Genomic DNA, 22,274 nt, shown 5'->3' with positions numbered 1-22,274 from the left:
GAGCTAGAGACTTCAATTTTTTTTTAAAATGTCCGTAATTACAGCGCGCATATCAAGTTTATCATTAAAAATCGATAACTCATCCCGATCTTTTTTTATCGATAAAAAACCTTATCGAAAACCAGTTATAAAATTATATCTTCTACACCTTTATTGCTAGTCTCCAAATTTTTAATGTATGCTTACATGCAATTTATACAATTTCGGTTTTTGTTAAAATTTACCCATCCACCCTTAAATTCACCCCCTCACCCTCACTTTTGTAAAAAGCGTATTTCAAATACTAGAGACTTGTGTTATTAAACAATTAAGTTCTCATAGTAAGCGCACACTGCAGCCCATGCGTGTTTATGCGTGGTGCTTGTGTGTGTATGTGTTTGTGTATGTGTGTGTATGTGTATGTGTTTGTGTATGTGTATGTGTATGTGTATGTGTGTGTGTATGTGTGTGTATGTATGCGTTTGTGTGTGTATGCGTGTGTGTGTGTATGTGTGTCTGTATGCGTGTGTGTGTATGTATACCTGTGTGTGCGTACGTGCGTGTGTGTGTGTGTGTGTGTGTGTGCGTGTTTCTTGTGTAAGCTGAAAGACGCGAAAAATTATTGAAATATCTATTGCTCCAAGGGTTCAGGGGATCTCGTAGTCGAGCAGTCTCGACTAGAGCTTTCTTACTTGTTAAATATTGTAATGTAGAAATTCCGCAACCTGAAGAAAACGCCCTATACATTTTCAAAATCGCTTATGGGTTAGTAATGTGCGTACATTACAACACAATATACCTGCAACCCATTTTCCCACTATATAAAATGGCTTACTTCTTAATGCAATGTAATTGGAGAAATAATTGATTGCTAATTGAAAGATAGAAACGCTTAAGTACTGTAGTATTTTACGTTTTAATTTTTAAAAATTATTATTCATTATTTCTTAATATCTATAAATAAATGTATAGTCTATGTCTTATTAGTATTTTATTATATCTATCTACATCTAAATCTTCAGCTATGTCTTATTATCTAGTTTGTCCTTATTATCGAACTTCTCCTTTGCCAGTCGACCATTCTGGACCCGAAAGCAGTTTCTTATTGTACTTATATAGGTCTTCTTAGTGGACCCTTTGGTTTTTATAGCATCTGTAAATTAAACATTATTAATTTTTTTGTCATTCAAAATACATGTAAGATGATTTATACATACCAGATACTTCCCTTTAAATTTACGTCCGCACGGCTCAACAATATCAGAAAAGTGACGCGCCGCGGCGGGTAAAACGAAAACAGAAATTATCACACATATGCATTTTTGCACTTGTATTTACACTCATTAACACTATACACACAAAAGGAATAGGCATAGACAAAGAAACCAAATATAAGAAGGCACTCCTTTCATACAAAAAACGGTAAAGTCCAAAACGAAATTCGGCGATTTCGTCACGACGCGTCGCGACGCAACGAAAGACGAAAATCGTTTGTTGGTTAGCGGGGAAGGGGCATACAAAAACGAAGTTGACAAGAGCTCGATTCTGTCGTATGAGTAGCACTTTTTATTTTGAACATTACAAATGCGCTGAAAAAAATGTTCATAGGTAATGCATTACTTTTTTCTCGTATGTAATGCATTATTTCAACAGACCTCATTCAGGTCGTCGCCACTGGGTGTACCCACCCAGTGGCGACGACCTGAATGAGGTTGGTCGAAATAATGTATGAAATACGAGACGTAAGTAATGCATTACCTATGAGATTTTTTTTCAGCGCATTTGTAATGGGCAAAATAAAAACGACTACTCGTACGAAAGAATCGAGCTGTTGTCAACTTCGGTTTTGTATGCCCCTTCCCCTCTGATCAACAAACGATTTTCGTCGTTCGTTGCGTCTGTCGAATTTCGTTTTCAATTTTACCGATTTGCGTGTGGCACGCGTTCTTCTTTCGTTTGGTTTTTTGTCTATGCCTATTCCTTTTGTGTGTATAGTGTTAATGTGCGTAAATACAAGTGCATAATTGCATATGTGTGATGACTTCTGATTTCGTTTTAACCGCCGCGTCGCGTCACTTTTCTGATTTTCTTGTGCTGTGTGGACGTTAAGGAAAGTATTTCGCAGTAAGTTAAACTAAAATATTTGTAAAATTGGCTTGTTGCATTACAATTAATAATTTTAATAGTAATTGTACGGAATTAAGTGTACACATACATTGTACATTGCAATTCTGGCTATTTATTTGCCAGCAATTATTTCACGGTCAAACGTTTATGACCACGTGCAATATACGCGCATATATATATGTAAATACATATGCATGTAATTATATGCATATATATTAATTAAAAGACTTGCAATCAAGCCAATTTTAACAATATTTTATACAATAAATAAATAAATGTATATAATATAATATATTATTATTATATTATATATATATACATATTTATATTATATATAAACATATATGATATATATCTATATATATATATATATCTATATATATAATATATAGAGTATATATATATATATATATATAGTATCTATATCTCTATATATATATATATCTATATCTATATATATTATATATATCTATATAATATATATACATATACATAAGCAAGCAGTAACGCCAGTTGTGTGCAGCAAGTGAAAATTATCTTTGCAATATGCCTTCCAAAAGAGGATTAAGTAAGCGCCAACATACGGCCTACTTAATTGCTCAGGCAACGAAAAGAGCGAAAGTCTAATGTGTAGTCGATGAGGTAAATAGTGTAGGTAGCTCTAGCAATGCAAATGAAGATGACATGTTTGGAAGATGTTGCCCATGGCCCATTGCCTGAAGAAAAAGAGCCAGCAAGACGATAGTGAAAGATTAAGCTTAGCAGCACGCAACTTCGGGATTGGTATATTAAGTTCAGCCCACCTAGAAGCTGTGTTCGTGCCCTTTTGAAAATTTTGGTCGGTTCGGGAATCGATGTTCCTGGCTCTGTGGATTGTTTAGTTAACCGTCGAGAGAAACCTGTTTTAAGAACTGTAGCTCCGGGAAACTATCTACATCTAGGCATCGAGAACTATGTAAAAACAAATAGGCACATTTTTGAGCAATATCCAAATCTTGAAATGGATGTTGGCATTGACGGCCTGCCTCTTTTTAAAAGTTCTCGCATGGGACTTTGGCCAATATTAGGACATTTCTCAAATGTTGAAGACAGTGAAGTTTTTATGATTGGAACATTTGTAGGAAATCAGAAACCTGCTAATCCAAATGTCTTTTTAAATGATTTTGCTCAGGAGTTGCAACGCATAGAGTTATACGGCATAAAGGTAGGAACGACTAAAGTTAAAGTTAAATGCAAATCATTTATATGCGATGCCCCCGCTAAAGCATTTATATGTGGGTTAAAAGGTCATTCATCCTTCAATGGATGTATGAAATGCACGCAAGTAGGCACTCGAATAGGAAATTTTATAGCATATTCTACAAGCAGAGGTGTTAAAATAACTGACAGTGACTACACGTCAAGGAAATATGTTGATCATCACAAAAACTATTTCCTTTCAAACGAAATGGTTTTAGAGAAACTTGGAATCGGTATGATTACACAGTTTCCTTTAGATGCAATGCATCTAATAGACTTAGGGGTTACAAAAAAAATTTTAAAATTAATTTACAATAATTCAGTCAAAGACTGCAAATTTTCCAGTGAAAATAAAATAGAAATCAATAGACGCAGCCTTTCTATAGCATCTTTTATTCCGTCCGAGTTCCACAGAAAACCCCGAAGTCTTGAAGAATTAAGAATTAATGTGGAAAGCTACCGAATTTAGGCTGTTTATTTTATACACATCAATAGTTCTCCTTTTTAATACCAGAAGATTATTATTATAATTTACTTTTGTTGCACACTGGTTATAGGCTGTTATTAACAAAATCCGAATATAATACTAATATAGATATAATCCAAAAAATTTTCGAATACTTTGTGAGCACGTTTGCTCTTAAATATGGCAATCAAAATGTTTCTTTTAATGTACATAATTTATTGCATATTTGTGAGTCTGTCCGAGAAATGGGATATATTCAAGACTTAACTGCATATAAATTTGAAAATTTTATGCAAGAAGTCAAAAAATCTATTAAGTGTCCAATCAATATTCCGCAGCAAATTAATAATAAATACTCATTTAAAAAAAGTAAAAATGTCAAATGCAGTCCTTCATTCCATAGGAATAAGGATGGTCAAATAACGAAGTGGATTTCTATAAAATTCACTCTTTCAATTATAGCTCCCAATAATTATTGCTGCATCCCACCATGTTATCCGGCCTCCATAATTAAATTTGTTGAAATAGAAAATGAAAAGTTCGCTCAGTGTCGACGCTTTGAGGATCCTCAGCCTTTTTACACTGAGCCCATAAATTCAAAAACAATAGGTCTTGTTCAAACAAGTACAAAACTGCTAGAGGAAGAACTTGTTCCTCTTAGCAAAATAAGCTATAAATACATTTGCTTGCCATATAACGAAAATTTAGTTTTTATTCCTATTTTACACTCGCAGACATAAGTATTATTAATTAATGAATTTTTGTTTAAGATATGTTTAAGCAAAGCTTCAATATTACTTCTTCGGAGTTTGCCGATGACAAGGAGAATAGCAATTCCAAGAAGGAGGATATAGCGGAAATCAAACAAAGGCTGGAGAGAATAGAAAAAAGGCAGTTGGAAATGCTCACTATCCTCAAAAAGTTAACTAATGAGGACATTGCTTCCGAGTCGATTTGGTTTCCCATATTAACTATGGGAGACTTAGAAAAAGTAGACCAACAGGTAAAGGAGCAGAAAGAAACTTTCGTAAGTACCATATGTCTTTTATGTAATATAATTCAACTTAACGATTTCTTCTTTAATTTATATATACAGGTGCGTCTTCTTCAAAAAATTGCTAACGGAAATGTGGCAAAAAATTTTGATAGCATTATATCCAAGGATATAATCCCAAACCTTAACTATGATGGCTTAAACGGCAAAAAGCCATTTAAAGAGTTCAAATATTTGAACGATGCTCTTGCTGGTATATAAAAATCATCTTACATGTATTTTGAATGAACAAAAATTAATAATGTTTAATTTACAGATGCTATCAAAACCGAGGGGTACATAGGGGGTACCGAAGGGTACAAAACCGAAGAAGACGTACATAGCGACGATTCGCAACTGCTTCAAAGTCCAGAAAGGTCGACTGGCAAAACAAAAATTTGACTGCAAAATTAAAGTAGATAATAAGACATAGCTTAGATAGATTTAATAAAATAGTAATAAGACATAGTTTAAGTTTTAAATATTAAGAAATAATAAATAATAATAATAATAATATTAAATAAAAATTTTTAAAAATTTACACAAAAAATACTGCATTACTGAAGCCTTTCTATTTTTCAATTAGTAATCAATTATTTCCCCAATTACTTTACATTAAGAAGTAAGCCATTTTATATAGTGGGAAAATGGGTTACAGGTATATTGTGTTGTAATGCACGTACATTATTTACCCATAAGCGATTTTGAAATTGTATGATGCGTTTTCTTCAGGTTGCGGAATTTCTGCATTACAATATTTAAAAAGTATACGCATGGGTAATGGAGAGCCGAAGGCAACTTCGTCACAGCCTTACTTTCTACTTTACAAAATTCAACATTTTCATGCACCCGGGAGAAAAAGCGGTCATTCCTTAAAAAAGTAAGGCAGCTTGTAAGCGGTTATTGAATGCACACAGGCGCGAAGTAATGCACGAGTAATGGATGTTATAATGAACATTTCCGCCACTGGGGAGAACCCATGCCTTCCCTTCTGTGTGAAGAGTATACCGAACTTTTCAAACCGTTTGCCATGCGTTTTCGTTATGATTCGTGGGAAGGGTATGAAAGTGTTGGTGCGCATAATGAAAATGTTTTCACGACGAGCACGCACACACACACTTACAGATGCTACATGTACTATGAGCATTTGTATGCCTGTGTGCGAAGCTCTTGCCGCCTGTAAAAAAGTAAGGCAGCTTGTAAGCGGTTATTGAATGCACACAGGCGCGAAGTAATGCATGAGTAATGGATGTTATAATGAACATTTCCGCCACTGGGCATATACATATTGAGAGAGCAGAGAGCAGAGAGAGCGAGAGAGCAAGAACAAAAATTGAGCATAGACGCATCTTTTATTCAACATTTGACCATCTCGGTCGAGCGCATGAAGCGGAATGATTGTACTTTCGCATATTTTCGTAGCCCGAACCTAAAAAGTGAAGAGCCGAGCAAATACGAAATTGATAGGCCCTAGGAGTCCGATTTTTCGGTGTTGAAAAACTTTGTACTACATGTCTAGTCTATGTGTTCTCTGGTCAGTGGTAGAAATTAGAAGTCGGACGAACGAAGATCTTTTTTTTATGTACATATGTACATACATGCAAATGCAAGTAAATCACCGGGGAAGTAACTTACATATGTAATTATGAATACAAAGGATATTGTACGGATGTTATGTACATATGTAGTTAAGAACACAAAAAATATTGTGTTATATTTTAGTGACTTGCAAATGAATGAAGGAAATGTGTCGCCACAGTGAACTTGAAATTTAATAATCTTTAAGTACTGGCACATGTGGGACCAATAGTGGACTATATGTATGTATGTATGAATGTGCGTACATATGGATTTAAACACGAAGGTGATTTTGTAAATAAATATAATAAAAACCCCAAAGGATATTGTTGGTTATTTTATTGTTCTTTATTTAAATGTACCAAGTGTTGTCTTTATGTGAAGGTGATCTGTATGTACAGTGAACCAATAATGTCTTCGTACAGCAGCAACTTTTTTCTTTGGGAACGAAAAAAACATATAAATAGTAAACAAGTAAGAAAGCTCTAGTCGAGACTACTCGACTACGAGATCCCCTGAACCCTTGGAGTAATAGCTATTTCAATAATTTTTCGCGTCTTTCAGCTTACACAAGAAACACGCACGCACACACACACACACACGCACGCACGCACACACAGGCATACATACACACACACACATACACAAACAAGTAAGAAAGCTCTAGTCGAGACTGCTCGACTACGAGATCCCCTGAACCCTTGGAGCAATAGATATTTCAATAATTTTTCGCGTCTTTCAGCTTACATAAGAAACACGACACGAACTGCGAACTGCGACACACATACACTCACACATGCATACACACACAAACGCACACACAGGCACACATACACACACACGCATACAGACACACATACACACACACACACGCATACACACTCAAACGCATACACACACACACATACACACACACAAACGCATACACACACACACATACACACACACATACACAAACACATACACACACAAGCACCCACGCATAAACACGCATGGGCTGCAGTGTGCGCTTACTATGAGAACTTAATTGTTTAATAACTTTTTTTGTGGACGTACGATCTTCATGAAACTTTCAGATTATGATTATAACATGGATATGTATGTAATTGCCAAAGCCCAAGTCTCTAGTATTTGAAATACGCTTTTTACAAAAGTGAGGGTGAGGGGGTGAATTTAAGGGTGGGGGGTAAATTTTAACAAAAACCGAAATTGTATAAATTGCATATAAGCATACATTAAAAATTTGGAGACTCTAGCAATAAAGGTGTAGAAGATATAATTTTATAACTGGTTTTCGATAAGGTTTTTTATCGATAAAAGAAGATCGGGATGAGTTATCGATTTTTAATGATAAACTTGAATTATGGACATTTAAAAAAAAATTTGAAGTTTCTAGCTCTTATATCTTCTGAAATCGACGCGTTCATACATACGGACAGACGGACAGACGTACAGAAGGACAGACGGACAGACAGACGGACAGGGCCAAATCAACTCAGCTCGTCGCCCTGATCAAGAATATATATACTTTGTGGAGTCTGCCACGCCTCCTTCTGCCTGTTACATACATTTCAACAAAACCATTATACCCTGATTTCCCATTGAAAATGAGTTCAGGGTATAACAATTACATACACATACACACACACATACACAAACATTTACATACATATACACAAGCATAAACACGCATGGGCGGCAGTGAGCGCTTACTATGAGAACTTAATTGTTTAATAACTTTTTTCAGGTTCAGGGTATAATTATATCTCCTAAATATTGCTACAGGCAGCCAGAGCTTCACACACAGGCATACAAATGCTCATAGTACATGTAGCATACTGTAAGTGTGTGTGTGCATGCTCGTCGCGAAAACATTTTCATTATGCGCACCAACGCTGTCATACCCTTCCCACAAATAATAAGGAAAACGCATGACAAACGGTTTGAAAAGCTCGGTATACTCTTCACACAGAAGGGAAGGCATGGGTTCTCGCAGCGAAGAAATTTCAATTTTCGTGAGCTGCTGCTTGTGCTCACAATGTGAGGCTCACATGCATACATACATATACATATTTGAGAGAGCAGAGAGCATCGTGAGAGAGAGAGAGCAAGGGAAACATTCAGCGCATAGAGATCTTTTGTTCAATAGTCGACCATCTCGGTCGAGCGCATGAAGACGAATGATTTTGACCTCCCATATTTTCGTAGCCTGAACCCTAAAAGCGAAGAGCCGAGCAAATACGAAGTGTCTGGGAGATTACGCTCGAAAATAAGTGTGCAAAACGCTTTACACTAGTTGTCTCATCTATGTGCTCTCTGGTTAGTGCTTAAATCTAATATAATATAGGCTCTTGTTTCTCTAACAATTTTCTAATTTCTTGTAACTTTGCATCTTTTGTCTGGCAAATAATTAAATTAGTCTCAAAACTATTTGCTTCTGTTACCATAATTGTATTATTATATCTACTTAATGCATCTACATGCTGCATTTGACTTCCAGCCCTGTGCACTAATTCATAATCAAATTCTTGCATTTCCAATGCCCATCTTGCAATTCTAGGGTTAAGATCTATTTTATTCAAAGTTAAAGTTAAAGAATTACAATCCGTTACTATTTTAAATTTTCTGCCTTGCAAATATATTCTAAATCTCCTAAGTGCATTAATAATGGCTAAAGTTTCCAGCTCGAAACTATGATATTTTGCTTCCGTTTCTGTCGTTCGCTTTGAAAAATAAAATACAGGATGCAGTTTTCCGTCTTCTTTCTTTTGTAAAAGCACTGCTCCAAATCCCATTGCACTGGCATCACAATGCAATTCTACGTCATCTTTATGATTATACAACGCTAATACTGGTGCCTCTAACAATTTCTCCTTCAAGAATAAAAAACAATTTAGTTCCTTTTCTTCAAATTGAAATTTTCTATCTTTCCGCAATAAGTCATACAACGGTTTTGCCAGAGTTGAAAAGTCTTTTATAAATCTTCTAAAATATGAGCACAACCCGAGAAAACTTTGCACCGCCTGAACTTTATTAGGTATTGGGAAATTCTTTACCGCTTCTAATCCCTTATCATCTGCTTTAATGCCATCTTCTGATATTACAAATCCTAAATATTTAACCTTGTTCTGCAAAAATTCGCATTTATCCAGCCTCAACTCTAATTTGTTCTCTACTAATCGTTTTAAAACCTCTTCTAGTATCTTAAGATGCTCGGACACATCTTTGCTGGCAATCATTATATCATCCATATATACAATTACCTTGCTTTCCTTTATTAAATCTGCAAATATATCATTAACGAACCTCTGAAAAATTTGCGGAGCTGTTTTTAATCCCATAGGCATTCTCAAGAACTCAAACTGTCCTAACGGCGTAACAAACGATGTGTATTTTACGGACTCTTTCTCTACAAAAACATGAAAATATCCATTCTTAAGGTCAAGCTTCGTGAAAATAGACTTCCCCACTAGTCTGTCTAACAAATCATCAATCAACGGCAAAGGATAATTGTCTTTGATCATGATCTTGTTGAGTTTTCTAAAATCAACGCACATTCTTAAATCTCCTGTTTTTTTCTTTACTAATACTATTGGTGAAGCATACTCTGAGCAACTAGGTTGTATGATGCCATTTCTAAGGTATTCGTCTAACATTATCTGTAATTTTTCCTTTTCAGTGTATGATAACCTTCTTGGTGAACAGCTAAACGGTTTTGCTTTCTCAATTCTTATATTCATTTCGCATTTCTTTTTAGGTTTCACTGGCCTTTCAGCATCTACATATTCCACTTTCAGCAATCTAATTAGTTTTTTCCGTACATCATAACTAATGTTTTCACCGATAATATATATCTCTTTTTCATTGTTTCCTTCTACCACATTAATTTGAAGCATGCTGTTTTCAAAATTATCGTCAAAAACGCTTTTGCTATTCATTTCCATTGACTTTTCTAAACACTCTTTTGACCTATCGTTCTCTTCTTTGTCTAATAATTTTTCTTCTAATTCTTTATTATTTGACCATTTGTCTAACAATTTCTCTTCTAAGTCTTTGTTTCCTAACACTTTATTTACTAACTTCCTTCCTAATTCTTCATTTTCTAACAATTTACTTACTAACTTCTCTCCTAATTCTTCATTTTCTAACAATTTACTTACTAACTTCTTTCCTAATTCTTCATTTTCTAACAATTTACTTACTAACTTCTTTCCTCTTTCTTCATTTTATAACAATTTACTTACAAACTTCTTTCCTAATTCTTCATTTTCTAACACTTTATTTACTAATGTATTTCCTAACAATGTATTTTCTAACGATTTATCTAATGATGTGTTTCCTAAGAATGTATTTTCTAACGATTTATCTAACGATGTGTTTCCTAAGAATGTATTTTCTAACGATTTATCTAATGATGTGTTTCCTAACAATGTATTTTCTAACGATTTATCTAACGATGTGTTTCCTAACAATGTGTTTTCTAACGATTTATTTTCTAACGATTTATCTAACGTGCCGGCTGCTCTTTCCACTGAAATCATTCTCAAGGCGATTGGATCAACATATAAATTGCAAGCTTCCATGAAATCTCTCCCCAAAATTACTTCAGACCTCATAGATTCATCAGGCACAACTATTAACCAAAAATTTATTTTCTCAAACTTCTTGAAAATATGAACAAATGTTTTTCCAATCACATTTAACTGGCTTTCATTTAGCCCAAAGTAATTTTCTGCGTGTGCTTTAAGTTTTATTCCAGCTGGGACACACGATTTTTTAATAAACGAAATAGGACTTCCTGAATCTATGAGGCATTCTGCAATAATTGAGGCTTTATCTTTGGACTTAAAATGTATACTGATTAACCTTACGAAATTGTTTCCAATATCATCCTTCCTCTTCGTGCATTGTGCCACCATATGATCCTTAGCGCCGCAGTGGTAGCACGTACCCTTCTCCCTCTTGGGCTTCTGACAATCTCTTGCCCAATGCCCCTTATAATTACAATTGAAGCAACGCATCCTCTTCATTGCATTATCGAGCCCTGGTCCCACTGCTGTTGTCCCTTTTCCTCCAGTAGATCGTTGCAGTGGCAAACGCACCTCTGCAAAAGCCCTTACCAATTTGTTGGGGTCTTCAAAGCACTGTATCCTGGCCTGCGCGCGTAAAACTGCATTTGGGATTCCTTCAATGAGACCATCCAGTAGCTCGTCTACATCTAAACGAATTTCCCTTGCTAAACGTATTTTCTCTTCATAATACTGAGTAAACTTCTCATCGACACTCCATATACGTGCCCCAAACTTGCGACGCATTTCGGCCTTGGATATCTTGCTTCCGAATGCTGCTGCCAATCCATCCAATAGTGTGCCCAACGGCTGCACAATCCTCGATGAATCCTCATGTATCCATTGCATGGCTTTCCCCTTTAATTTGGCCATGCATAGCAACTTTTTTTGCACGTCCGTTAGTTGATATAATTGAGATACATTATTCAATTGCGCTATCCAGTTGCTAATAGACTCCTCCCCAGTGAATTCCACCATAATTTCTTTAGCTAATTTAAACATCATTGACATCACTTCATCATTGTGCGTTGTATTTATTACACAATTTTCACCGGCGCCCTTTTGGCGCGCGTCAGTCGCGCGTTCTTCGTATTCAACTTCTGCACCGACGCCATTTGCGCTAATTTCGGCACGCTTGCTATTGCCGTCTCTGTCCAATTGTCGTGTGTGAAAATTTTTTAGCTGCTTCTTTGCTGCGTCGATCTGCTCACTTAGCTCTCGCAAAATATTTTCATTCCTGTCTATTTCCTCCTGTTGCATTTCGGGGGCGCTGCCGCGCAAATTTGAGGGCACGCCATTGAGGCGAGCGACAAGTTCAGTCTTGCACCCTTGAGTCGACAATCCCAATGCAGCTAGCCAATTCTTTAACTGCACCACAGATACTTCGTCTATGCTTAAATTCATTTTATTTAATTTGAAAAATTAGTGTACTTTATCCCACTTCTGAGGTTGTAGTAGGCCTTTTATTTAATTTCTTTATTTCTTAATTTCTTGATATACACACGTCTGCTATTGTTCACATTCAAGCTTAAAATGTATCGATCCTCCTCTTTCTATTACTCAAAATGGCATGTTGCATATCGACAGCCTCCTCAGCCACCGATATGGTTAACTATCGATAGATGTGTATCTATCGATGGTTAACCATAATGCTGTTAACTTAAATCTAATATAATATAGGCTAGTAACCAGCTACAGTATACATAGGCTAGTAGCCTGCTACACCGGGAACGTCTCTTGGATCAGGCATTCGTTGAATAATTCGGCGAACGTACTTGGGTGCAAGGCGAGGGCTAGCTTTAGCGCACGATTTGGGATCCCGTCCGTCCCTGGAGCTGTGTTGGTTCTAAGACCTCGGAGAACTACTGATATTTCTTCCTCTGTAACTAAAACAATTTCAGTGCTCGTTGAGCCCTGATCAGTAGACTCGGACTCAGGGGCGTGAATGGAGCTTAAACTTTCTGGAAAGAGTGTTTCCACAATCGATTTAAGCTCCAGACGATCCATAGGCTGCACCTTTCTACCTGCGTATAGTCTTTTAACTACTATCTTATATGCCCTGCCCCAAGGGTCATATTCGGCTGAGTCGCACAACTGTAAAAAAACATTCTCTTTTGCTTGCCCGAATGGCCTTCTTCAGCTGTCTTCTAGCTGCCTGGTAAGCTAACTGTTTCTCAAAAAACGTTGACCTACCGCGAGCCCGTTGGTAGCTTCTTCTCGCCTGGATGCATTTGCGACGAATGTCACCTATTTGCGTATTCCACCAATACGTAGGCTCATGTTGTCACGTGAACTGCTTGCGGCGTAACATGCTGCTATTGCAGGCACTCTCTATTTGGCACGCTCTGGCCTCAGCATTAGCAATTGTACCCAGAGACTGAATGGCCTCTGAAAAGACCGCGGGATCAAAAGTATCTAGCCGATACGACTCCCTCCACAATGTTGACGCCCTGGCAGGTGGCTCACCTATTGTGAACAGAAGTGCCGTATGATCGCTGCCTGTATAGCTATCGCAATGGCTCCATGTTGCTCCCCGAAAGAGGGATGAAGTGACAAAAGTAATGTCGATAACAGACCCGTATCCCGCCCGACTGAAGGTGTACTCATGTATGCACTGGAAAGTGGGTCAAAGTCCTGTTAGAGGCGGGCTCTTTCGCTCCTACAGATTCAGCAATGGGTTCGCGTCGCACGCACGACGATCATCGGTGACCGTTAGTCGAGGTGCCGTTCGGGCCGGGTGATAGCAGTGAACGTTTTCACTCGCATGGCAACAACGGTACTTCGGCCAATGGGAGGCTGCCACGCAATTTGACGGGAAAGTGGCGTCACCCAGATCACGCCACTTTACCGTTTTTATGGGCACGAGCAGCAGGAAGGCCCCGCTCCAGAGCCGAACAGGCCCCGTTACCACACGAGGCAGGGCCTGTGGCTGGGGTATAAAAGGCCACCAGCGGCTCCATACGAGGAGAAAAAAGGGGAAAAAAAAAGAGAACAGCAAGGACATCGTGGGAACTACAAGGACATCCAGTGGGAATCCTTGCAGATCATCAGCAGGCGCCGATCAGGACATCGGTGCATATCAGCAACGGAAGCGAGGCCTGCACACCTGGGTGAGTTCGCTTAGCCGTGCGTAAGAGAAGTGCTTGTGAGTCAACGAAGCTAGTGTTGTGCTGTGAGTGAGCGAGATAGTAGGAGAGATCTGCATAGCTGGCGAACCGCCAGAGTTTACAGATCCAGATCCTGGCGTTTCTCAAATCCTTACGGTGAGCTAGCGTGTTTAGCACAACACTCTCCCAGCCGGAGTGCGTTGAACAAGCGCTCAGTAGGTGTGCGTCGCTAAGCAAACCAGCGAGCCAGCATACATTGACATAAGTGACGGTACATTGCATATTTATTTAAGAAAATATACCATTGCGCTATCAAACCTAAACCACAAGACTAATTAATTATCGCAGGGGCTTCAACAAATAAATTTGTTGACAACGAATCCACAGTCAGCTGAAACTAGCCCAGCTTAGAATCGGGATCAACCGAAGGTTCATTACAACTGGCGCCCAACGTGGGGCCCTGCGATAAGAGTCAATTAGTATATATTTGTGAACATGGTGCGAGCGTGGGTGTATAATCTTAAAAAGGATGAAGTGTTCCGTTACGGCGAGGAGTTTGGAGTGAGCTTGTCAGGCACACTGGACGTCATGCGGAGACAGTTCGGCGAGTGGGTTGAGGATCGCCGAACTGGGGCGACTGCATGGACGCCGTGCCTCGCTCAGAGATGAGGCAACGACCGCCGTCGGGGACGACGAGGCCCGACGACGGCGCGACTCCAAAATACGCGTCAAAGTGAGATGAGGGCCACATCCACCCCGCAACCGGAAATCAGGCCACGAGGACACGACACCGCTCAGGAATATCCAAAGGTGGCCAAACAAGTGCGGGAGTGGAGCTTCCGTTTTGATGGTACCACAAAGCCTTTGGAGTTCTTGGAGCAGGTGGAGTGGTCGGCGGACACATATGGTCTGGATCTAGATATGATCCCAAGGGCGATGCCAGAGCTGCTGAAGGGCATGGCCTTGAAATGGTACGTGGCCAACAATCGGCACTGGACGGCGTGGGCGACATTCCTGCGCAGCTTCCAGGAGTTTTTCCTGCTTAGAGGCTATCTGGAGAAGCTGGAGGATGACGTCAAATGCCGGAGGCAGATGGTAGATGAGTGCTTCAAAGTCTACATGGTGGAGATGCAGACTCTCATGCGGCCTCTGCGCTATGGAGCAGACCGCGAAATGAAGCTAATATACAATAACAGCCTGCCCGATCTGCGCGCTTACGCCAGGCCGTATCAATTCCACAATCTAGTGGAATTGATGCACCTGGCAGATGAGTTCGAGGAGCTGGAGAAGAACCGCGAGAGGTTGCGGGCTGTATTGGAGCTGGCAGTGCGGGCATATTGGAGTGAGAACGTTTGCCTGTTGCCAGTCGGGAAACGAGAAGCGACACCCGCCATCCAGGGGCGAGCGGGAGCAGCGGTCAGGAGCCCCCAGGCACTAGTGGGCCGTCTCCAGGATGAAGGCAGCCAGATGTCGGCGATCGTGACCATTGGAGCCACTCAACAAAGAGCTACGATCGACACGGGAGCCACAAGCAGCTTTATCAGCGAAAAGCTTGCTGACGAGCTCAGAGGAGTGGGCGTGGTGCGTGCTACACGGCGGCGCATACGCTTAGCGGACGGCAGTTGCAGTCAGGTGGACTCGCAACTGGAGGCGACGATCAGCCTGGGGAATCAGCAAATACAGATTCCGTTGCTGATTCTGCCAGGAGTGATCGAAGATCTAGTGCTGGGCTGGGATTTCTCGGCCAGCATGGGCACCACACTGGAGTGCGGTGGCTTGACATTGAAGGTCGAGCCAAGAATCCCACAGTCGAGCCGACAGCTGGAGGAGAAGCTATCCGTGGTTGTGGCCAACGTGGAGGCGAACCCAGCGACGCCGATGGAGGCGAACATGGAACAGCCAACGCCTATGCACAATGACCCAGAGGTGGATGCTTTCCTGAGGCATGAGCTGGAGAAGTTCCAGCATGTGAAGGGCACCACCAGGATCACGGAGCACCGGATAAGGATGCAGGATAATAGCCCCATAAAGCAGCGCTACTTCCCCAAAAATCCAAAAATGTAGGCGGAGATCAACATGCAGGTGGATGAGCTGCTGGCCAAAGGCTGCATCGAGCCCTCGAAGAGCCCACATAGCGCGCCGATTGTCATGGTTCGTAAGAAGAATGGGAAGTGGCGGCTATGTGTGGATTTTCGACAGCTAAACAGCAGATCCATCAAAGATGCATACCCTTTGCCGCGTGTGCATCACATTCTGGATCAGCTGCGAGAGGCGCGCTACATCAGCAGCCTGGATTTGAAGGATGGGTATTGGCAGATACCGATGGAGAAGGCCAGCAGACCACTGACAGCATTCACGGTGCCAGGAAAGGGGCTCTATCAGTGGAAGGTGATGCCGTTTGGACTCCATTCTGCACCGGCGACATTTCAGCGAGCGCTGGACCAAGTGATCGGCCCAGAAATGATGCCCCATGCCTTTGCCTACCTGGACGACATCATCGTCATCGGCCGAACGCGACAGGAGCATATGAACAACCTACGAGAGGTGTTCCGGCGACTGCGGGCAGCCAACTTGAAAATCAACTTCGACAAGTGCGATTTTTTCAAGAAGGAGCTGAAATATCTGGGTCACAAAGTCACGGAGGATGGCATTTCTACAGATCCAGAGAAAGTGGCCGCTATCGCTGAGCTGAAGCCACCCACAAACGTAAAAGAGTTACGTCAATACGTGGGCGTGGCTTCATGGTACCGCCGCTTTGTGCCAGATTTTGCAGCCACAGTGCATCCGCTAAACGCACTGCTCAAAAAGGGCACGAAGTGGGAGTGGACTGAGGAGCGGCAGAGAGCGTTCGAGACAGTGAAGGCCAAACTGACGGAGTCACCGGTGCTGGCGTGCCCAGGACGGAGAGTGCGTCATTTCGTATGCCAGCCGGACACTGAACAGTGCTGAAAAGAACTATTCAGCTACTGAGAAAGAGTGTCTGGCTATAATCTGGGGCATACGAAAGCTCAGGCCATACCTGGAAGGCTACAAATTCGTAGTGGTCACTGACCATATGGCGCTGAAGTGGCTCAATTCCATTGAGAGCCCAACAGGAAGGATTGCCAGATGGGCACTGGAGCTGCAGCAATACGACTTCGAGATTCGCTACAGGAAGGGCAAGCAGAACGTGGTAGCCGATGCGCTCTCACGCCAGCCTCTGGGAGAGGAGGCGTGCCGTCTGGTCAAGAGCAAGGACATGCCAGCTGGGACAGGATGTCGCTGGCTCACCAAGCTTCGACAGGACATAAAGAAGGCGCCACATAAGTTTCCAGACTATATGGAAGAATCTGGAAACTTATATCGGCACATCCCTCACCAAGCCGGCCACGAGGATGTGGCTGCATGGAAGTTGTGCGTGCCGGCGGACCGGCGCAAACAAGTGCTGGAGGAGAACCACGACACAGCCACCGCTGGCCACCTTGGGAGCCGAAAAACTATCGCTCGGGTGGCAGCGCGGTATTACTGGCCAGGTATGTACCGGGATGTAAGAAAATACGTACAGCGCTGCGAAGTGTGTCAGCGATATAAACCCAGTCAGCTGCAAGCTGCTGGGCAAATGCTGACGCAGGTGCCCGAGGAGCCATGGGCAACAGTTTGTGCCGATTTTGTTGGCCCACTGCCGAGATCAAAGCATGGTAACATTATGCTTTTGGTTTTCATAGACCGCTTCTCGAAATGGACGGAGATGGTGCCGCTGCGGAGTGCGAATAGCACAGCTCTCCAGAAGGCATTTCGAGAGCGGATCTTGGCGCGGTTTGGCACGCCGAAGGTGCTCATTACTGACAATGGCACCCAATTCACCAGTCGGGCATTCAAGGCGTTTCTGGAGGAGCTTGGGGTGCGTCACCAGTTGACAGCGCCATACACGCCTCAAGAGAATCCCACTGAGAGGGCAAATAGAACTGTGAAGACGATGATTGCGCAGTTCGCTGGAGATGACCAGAGATGCTGGGACGACGCATTGCCGGAGTTGACGTTGGCGGTCAACAGCAGCGTGTCAGCATCCACAAGATATTCGGCCGCCTTCATCACGCAAGGGCGAGAGCCAAGGCTGCCCAAATCGCTGTTCGATGCGCAAACTATCGGCACAGGCCAGGAGGCACAGACCCCAGTCGAGAGAGCCAGCAAGATGCGCGAAGTGTTTGAGATCGTGCGTCAGAACCTGGAGAGAGCTGGACAGGATCAGGCGCGGCATTACAACCTACGGAGGCGGCAGTGGAAGCCGGCCGTAGGTGACAAGGTGTGGGCAAAGGAACGCCACTTGTCTAATGCCGCAGAGGGATTCGCAGCAAAACTGGCGCCACGCTATGGAGGGCCATATATAGTGGCCAGTTTTGTGTCTCCAGTCATCTGCCGGATCAGGTCGGAGGCAGAGAAACGGACCAGGACGGCGCATGTGGCGGATCTCAAGCCGTGGAGAGGAGACACGGGTGAGAAATAGAGCTGTTTTGTTTTTTTTTTTTCCAAAAAAAAAGGGAGTGAATACACAGCGAAGTGTATTGCTTCTTATCAAAAAAAAAAAAAAAAAGAAGAAGGAAAAAATATAGACGACAAAATTTTGCTCAAAAATGCATAATTTCGGTTGCGAAACGCATCTGTAACTGGAAAACTACAGTTGCCACCAGGAAAATTACGGTATGTGGGTGCGCAACAATAATTGGTTTGAACTGCGCGCGCACGACAGCAAGCAGTGTACAGTACTGCACCCAAAAACTTAGCTGTCGGTGCATGCGCAATACATAGATACAACAACAAAGCAGTGCATGCGCAAGCAGCACTCATATACGGTACACGCGCAACAACAACGCGCGCAGCTGAAATTATGTATTTGTCTAGCGAAAGCGAAAAGCGGAAAAACAACAACAATCCGCACGCATTCCAGGCAAAAGAATTGCTGCAGACACACACACAGCGAAGCGAGAGCAAGCGAGCGTAGGCAAGGGTCAAGGGCCTACGTCGGCTGCCCAGCGATCGCTTGCGCACGAAGATGTCAAAGCGAGCGACATCTAAAACCGCCAACAACAAAATGTACAGATACAACTAAAACAACCAACAACAAAACACACAGCGACATATAAAACAATCACTACCGAAGAGATACATAAAACGGCCACCAACAATGCAACACAGAAGAAGAGCGTGCATTTGGTTGTTCGGCCACCGAAGGGCTATGTATGCATGTGTAAGTGAGAGTTGGGAAAACGGTATCAAGGCGATACCGTAGCCTGCCTGGAATTCAGCCATAAGGCAGGGAAAGCTAGAGTGGGCTGAACAGAGGACACAGGTCCCGTTATATGCTGCCGCCTACGCAGCCGGCGACGTGGCAGCAGAGGGTATAAATGGGCATGTTGGCATCGGGCCGGGCTTCTTGTGGATGAGTTACCAGAGTGGACCGACGGCGCTCGAGTGCAGTGTGTCGAGTGAAGTGTTCCAGGAGAAGTCGAGGAGCATGCAGGCATTTTGGGTTGCCCATTGGGGTTGGTTCACCATTGATGCCTGCCACGCGACTGTTCTTCCGGTTGCCGTACTGAGGCGTAGACGCGTTTTGTTGGCCGAATCCTCGCGCACTGGCCAGCGATTTCGCTGGAGCTGTGCGCGAATGAGGAGTGTGCCACAAAATGCCAGTCGGCGTCAAAATTCGGCGCCGATGACAGTTGCGAACGACATCGATGTGGCCAGCTTTCAAACAAACAATCCATAATTTGAATGCACCCACCACGGAGTTCCAGCCACAGACGGAGATCAGCGACGAGCCTTCGCCAGCAGCAGAGAGGTCGACGAGGGATATGGTGAGGCAGATGGCCGCTGCACGAGTGCCAAAGCCACCGGAGACCGCAGAACCAACAGGTGAGTTGTGCAGGAGCGTCCGGCGTGGGCGGAGGCAGCGGCGGCCCATATTGCACGCGGGCATACAGTCGGAGATGTGGCTGTTTGCTGTGAGAGTGTGACTACAGACGCCTGCCACGCGAATGGCTCCACCGGTCATGGATCGCCAGGTGTCGGTAAAGCTTGGCAACCGAATCCTCGCGCACTGGCCAGCGACTCCGCTGGAGCTGTGCGCGAAAGAGGAGTGGCCAACAAGCGCACCGACACCAAAGATCTGACACCGGTGTCCATTTGCGAACGACGTCTGTGGCCCGATCTCATGGCAGCAGTGCATGTATTGACTGCGATGCCCCACCGGAGCATCCCCAAGGGCCCAAGAAGCAGCAGGGATCAGAAGAGAGATGTCTCCAACGGCGAGGGACAGCATGCGCCAAATGGGCGAAATGGCCATTGCCGTGCGCACGTGCGCCAATGCCACCGGGGGCTGCAAAACCGAGAGGCGAGTTTTGCAGCAGCGCCCGGCGTGGGCATTGGCAGCGGCAGGCCATCAAGTCAAGGGGCATAAAGGAAAAGATGCCCAGCCTGAAAACAATATTTTTATTAAAAATGTGATTGAGACATAAAAATATTAACCCCATTCACTTACCGGCAGAATGCAGCATTGCCAGCGGTAAGGGGAAAATGCAGCTGATAACGTTAACAGAGCGTTAACAGCAGCGATCAGCGCAGAATGGAGCATCGAGGGATGGAGCGACGCAAAACGGAGCAACGCAGCGGAGGCGGGCGCCAAATTCAAACACGATGGTCTCGTGTTTTCCCGAAGGAAGAGGGGAGTGTGAGGAGCAATATAGGTATGCACGTATGAGTGTATATGAACGTACGTATTTGCTGTGCGTTTATATGCATATACGTGCATATACATATTGCTCCACACAGCGACCCGAATACTGTAGGAGCGACCCTCGCACTGGAAAGGGGGTCAAAGTCCTGTTAGAGGCGGTCTCTTTCGCTCCTACAGATTCAGCAATGGGTTCGCGTCGCACGCACGACGATCATCGGTGACCGTTAGTCGAGGTGCCGTTCGGGCCGGGTGATAGCAGTGAACGTTTTCACTCGCATGGCAACAACGGTACTTCGGCCAATGGGAGGCTGCCACGCAATTTGGCGGGAAAGTGGCGCCACCCAGATCACGCCACTTTACCGTTTTTATGGGCACGAGCAGCAGGAAGGCCCCGCTCCAGAGCCGAACAGGCCCCGTTACCACATGAGGCAGGGCCTGTGGCTGGGGTATAAAAGGCCACCAGCGGCTCCATACGCGGAGAAAAAAGGGGGAAAAAAAAGAGTCGAAAACGATACGAGAGAGTGTTGCCGTCGAAATTTATACCAAGTGAAAGTGAAGAAAGTGTCGAAATCAAGTCAACGCGAGTAGCAAACAGGACTCCCAGGACATCGTGGGAACAGCAAGGACATCGTGGGAACTACAAGGACATCCAGTGGGAATCCTTGCAGATCATCAGCAGGCGCCGATCAGGACATCGGTGCATATCAGCAACGGAAGCGAGGCCTGCACACCTGGGTGAGTTCGCTTAGCCGTGCGTAAGAGAAGTGCTTGTGAGTCAACGAAGCTAGTGTTGTGCTGTGAGTGAGCGAGATAGTAGGAGAGATCTGCATAGCTGGCGAACCGCCAGAGTTTACAGATCCAGATCCTGGCGTTTCTCAAATCCTTACGGTGAGCTAGCGTGTTTAGCACAACACTCTCCCAGCCGGAGTGCGTTGAACAAGCGCTCAGTAGGTGTGCGTCGCTAAGCAAACCAGCGAGCCAGCATACATTGACATAAGTGACGTGTACATTGCATATTTATTTAAGAAAATAAACCATTGCGCTATCAAACCTAAACCACAAGACTAATTAATTATCGCAGGGGCTTCAACAAATAAATTTGTTGACAACGAATCCACAGTCAGCTGAAACTAGCCCAGCTTAGACTCGGGATAAACCGAAGGTTCGTTACAATATATATATATATATATATATATATATATATATATATATATATATCTTTAAATATATATATTTATGAATCTGTCTGGTGGTTTTGTGCAGTAGACGTCATATTGTCTATCTTTAAATATTCGCACAAGTCATATGGGGTTTTATACTTGTAAGGTGGCCTTTTTGCCCACCTTACATGTTGAATCATAGTTGTTAAGTTATATGATATTTGTAGCAAGTAAGTTAATGAATTGAATTGAAGAGAATTATAGTCGTTAAGTTATATTATATTTGTAGCGACTAAGTTAGTGAATTG

The 22,274-nt window shown here is 42.9% G+C and overlaps 1 protein-coding gene and 1 long non-coding RNA gene across 2 annotated transcripts; one reads left to right on the top strand and one right to left on the bottom strand.

Moving 5' to 3' along the window:
• The first annotated feature begins 4,005 nt into the window (after positions 1-4,005).
• Positions 4,006-5,380, top strand: LOC149268268 (uncharacterized). The gene is made up of 3 exons (XR_016270865.1): positions 4,006-4,838; positions 4,908-5,058; positions 5,122-5,380. It is a non-coding gene; the product is annotated as an uncharacterized LOC149268268 (long non-coding RNA).
• Positions 5,381-11,056: 5,676 nt separating this feature from the next.
• LOC149268267 (uncharacterized) lies at positions 11,057-12,735 on the bottom strand. The gene is made up of 2 exons (XM_089473205.1): positions 11,294-12,735; positions 11,057-11,238 (listed from the first exon to the last, which is right to left on the bottom strand). The coding sequence occupies exons 1-2, from the start codon at positions 12,392-12,394 to the stop codon at positions 11,227-11,229; spliced, it is 1,113 nt and encodes a 370-aa protein (XP_089329331.1). The 5' UTR covers positions 12,395-12,735; the 3' UTR covers positions 11,057-11,226.
• Between the last annotated feature and the right edge of the window lie 9,539 nt (positions 12,736-22,274).

This window comes from Drosophila arizonae, chromosome X (assembly GCF_054131065.1).
Source record: "Drosophila arizonae isolate 15081-1271.41 chromosome X, UAZ_ARI_1.0, whole genome shotgun sequence".
In the NCBI taxonomy this organism is placed as follows: Eukaryota; Metazoa; Arthropoda; class Insecta; order Diptera; family Drosophilidae; genus Drosophila; species Drosophila arizonae.
This window is presented reverse-complemented; position numbering and strand designations above follow the sequence as displayed.

Bases quoted from the DNA above. Each gene is read 5' to 3' on its own strand.
- LOC149268267 (XM_089473205.1), bottom strand. From the start codon at position 12,394: ATGAATTTAAGCATAGACGAAGTATCTGTGGTGCAGTTAAAGAATTGG.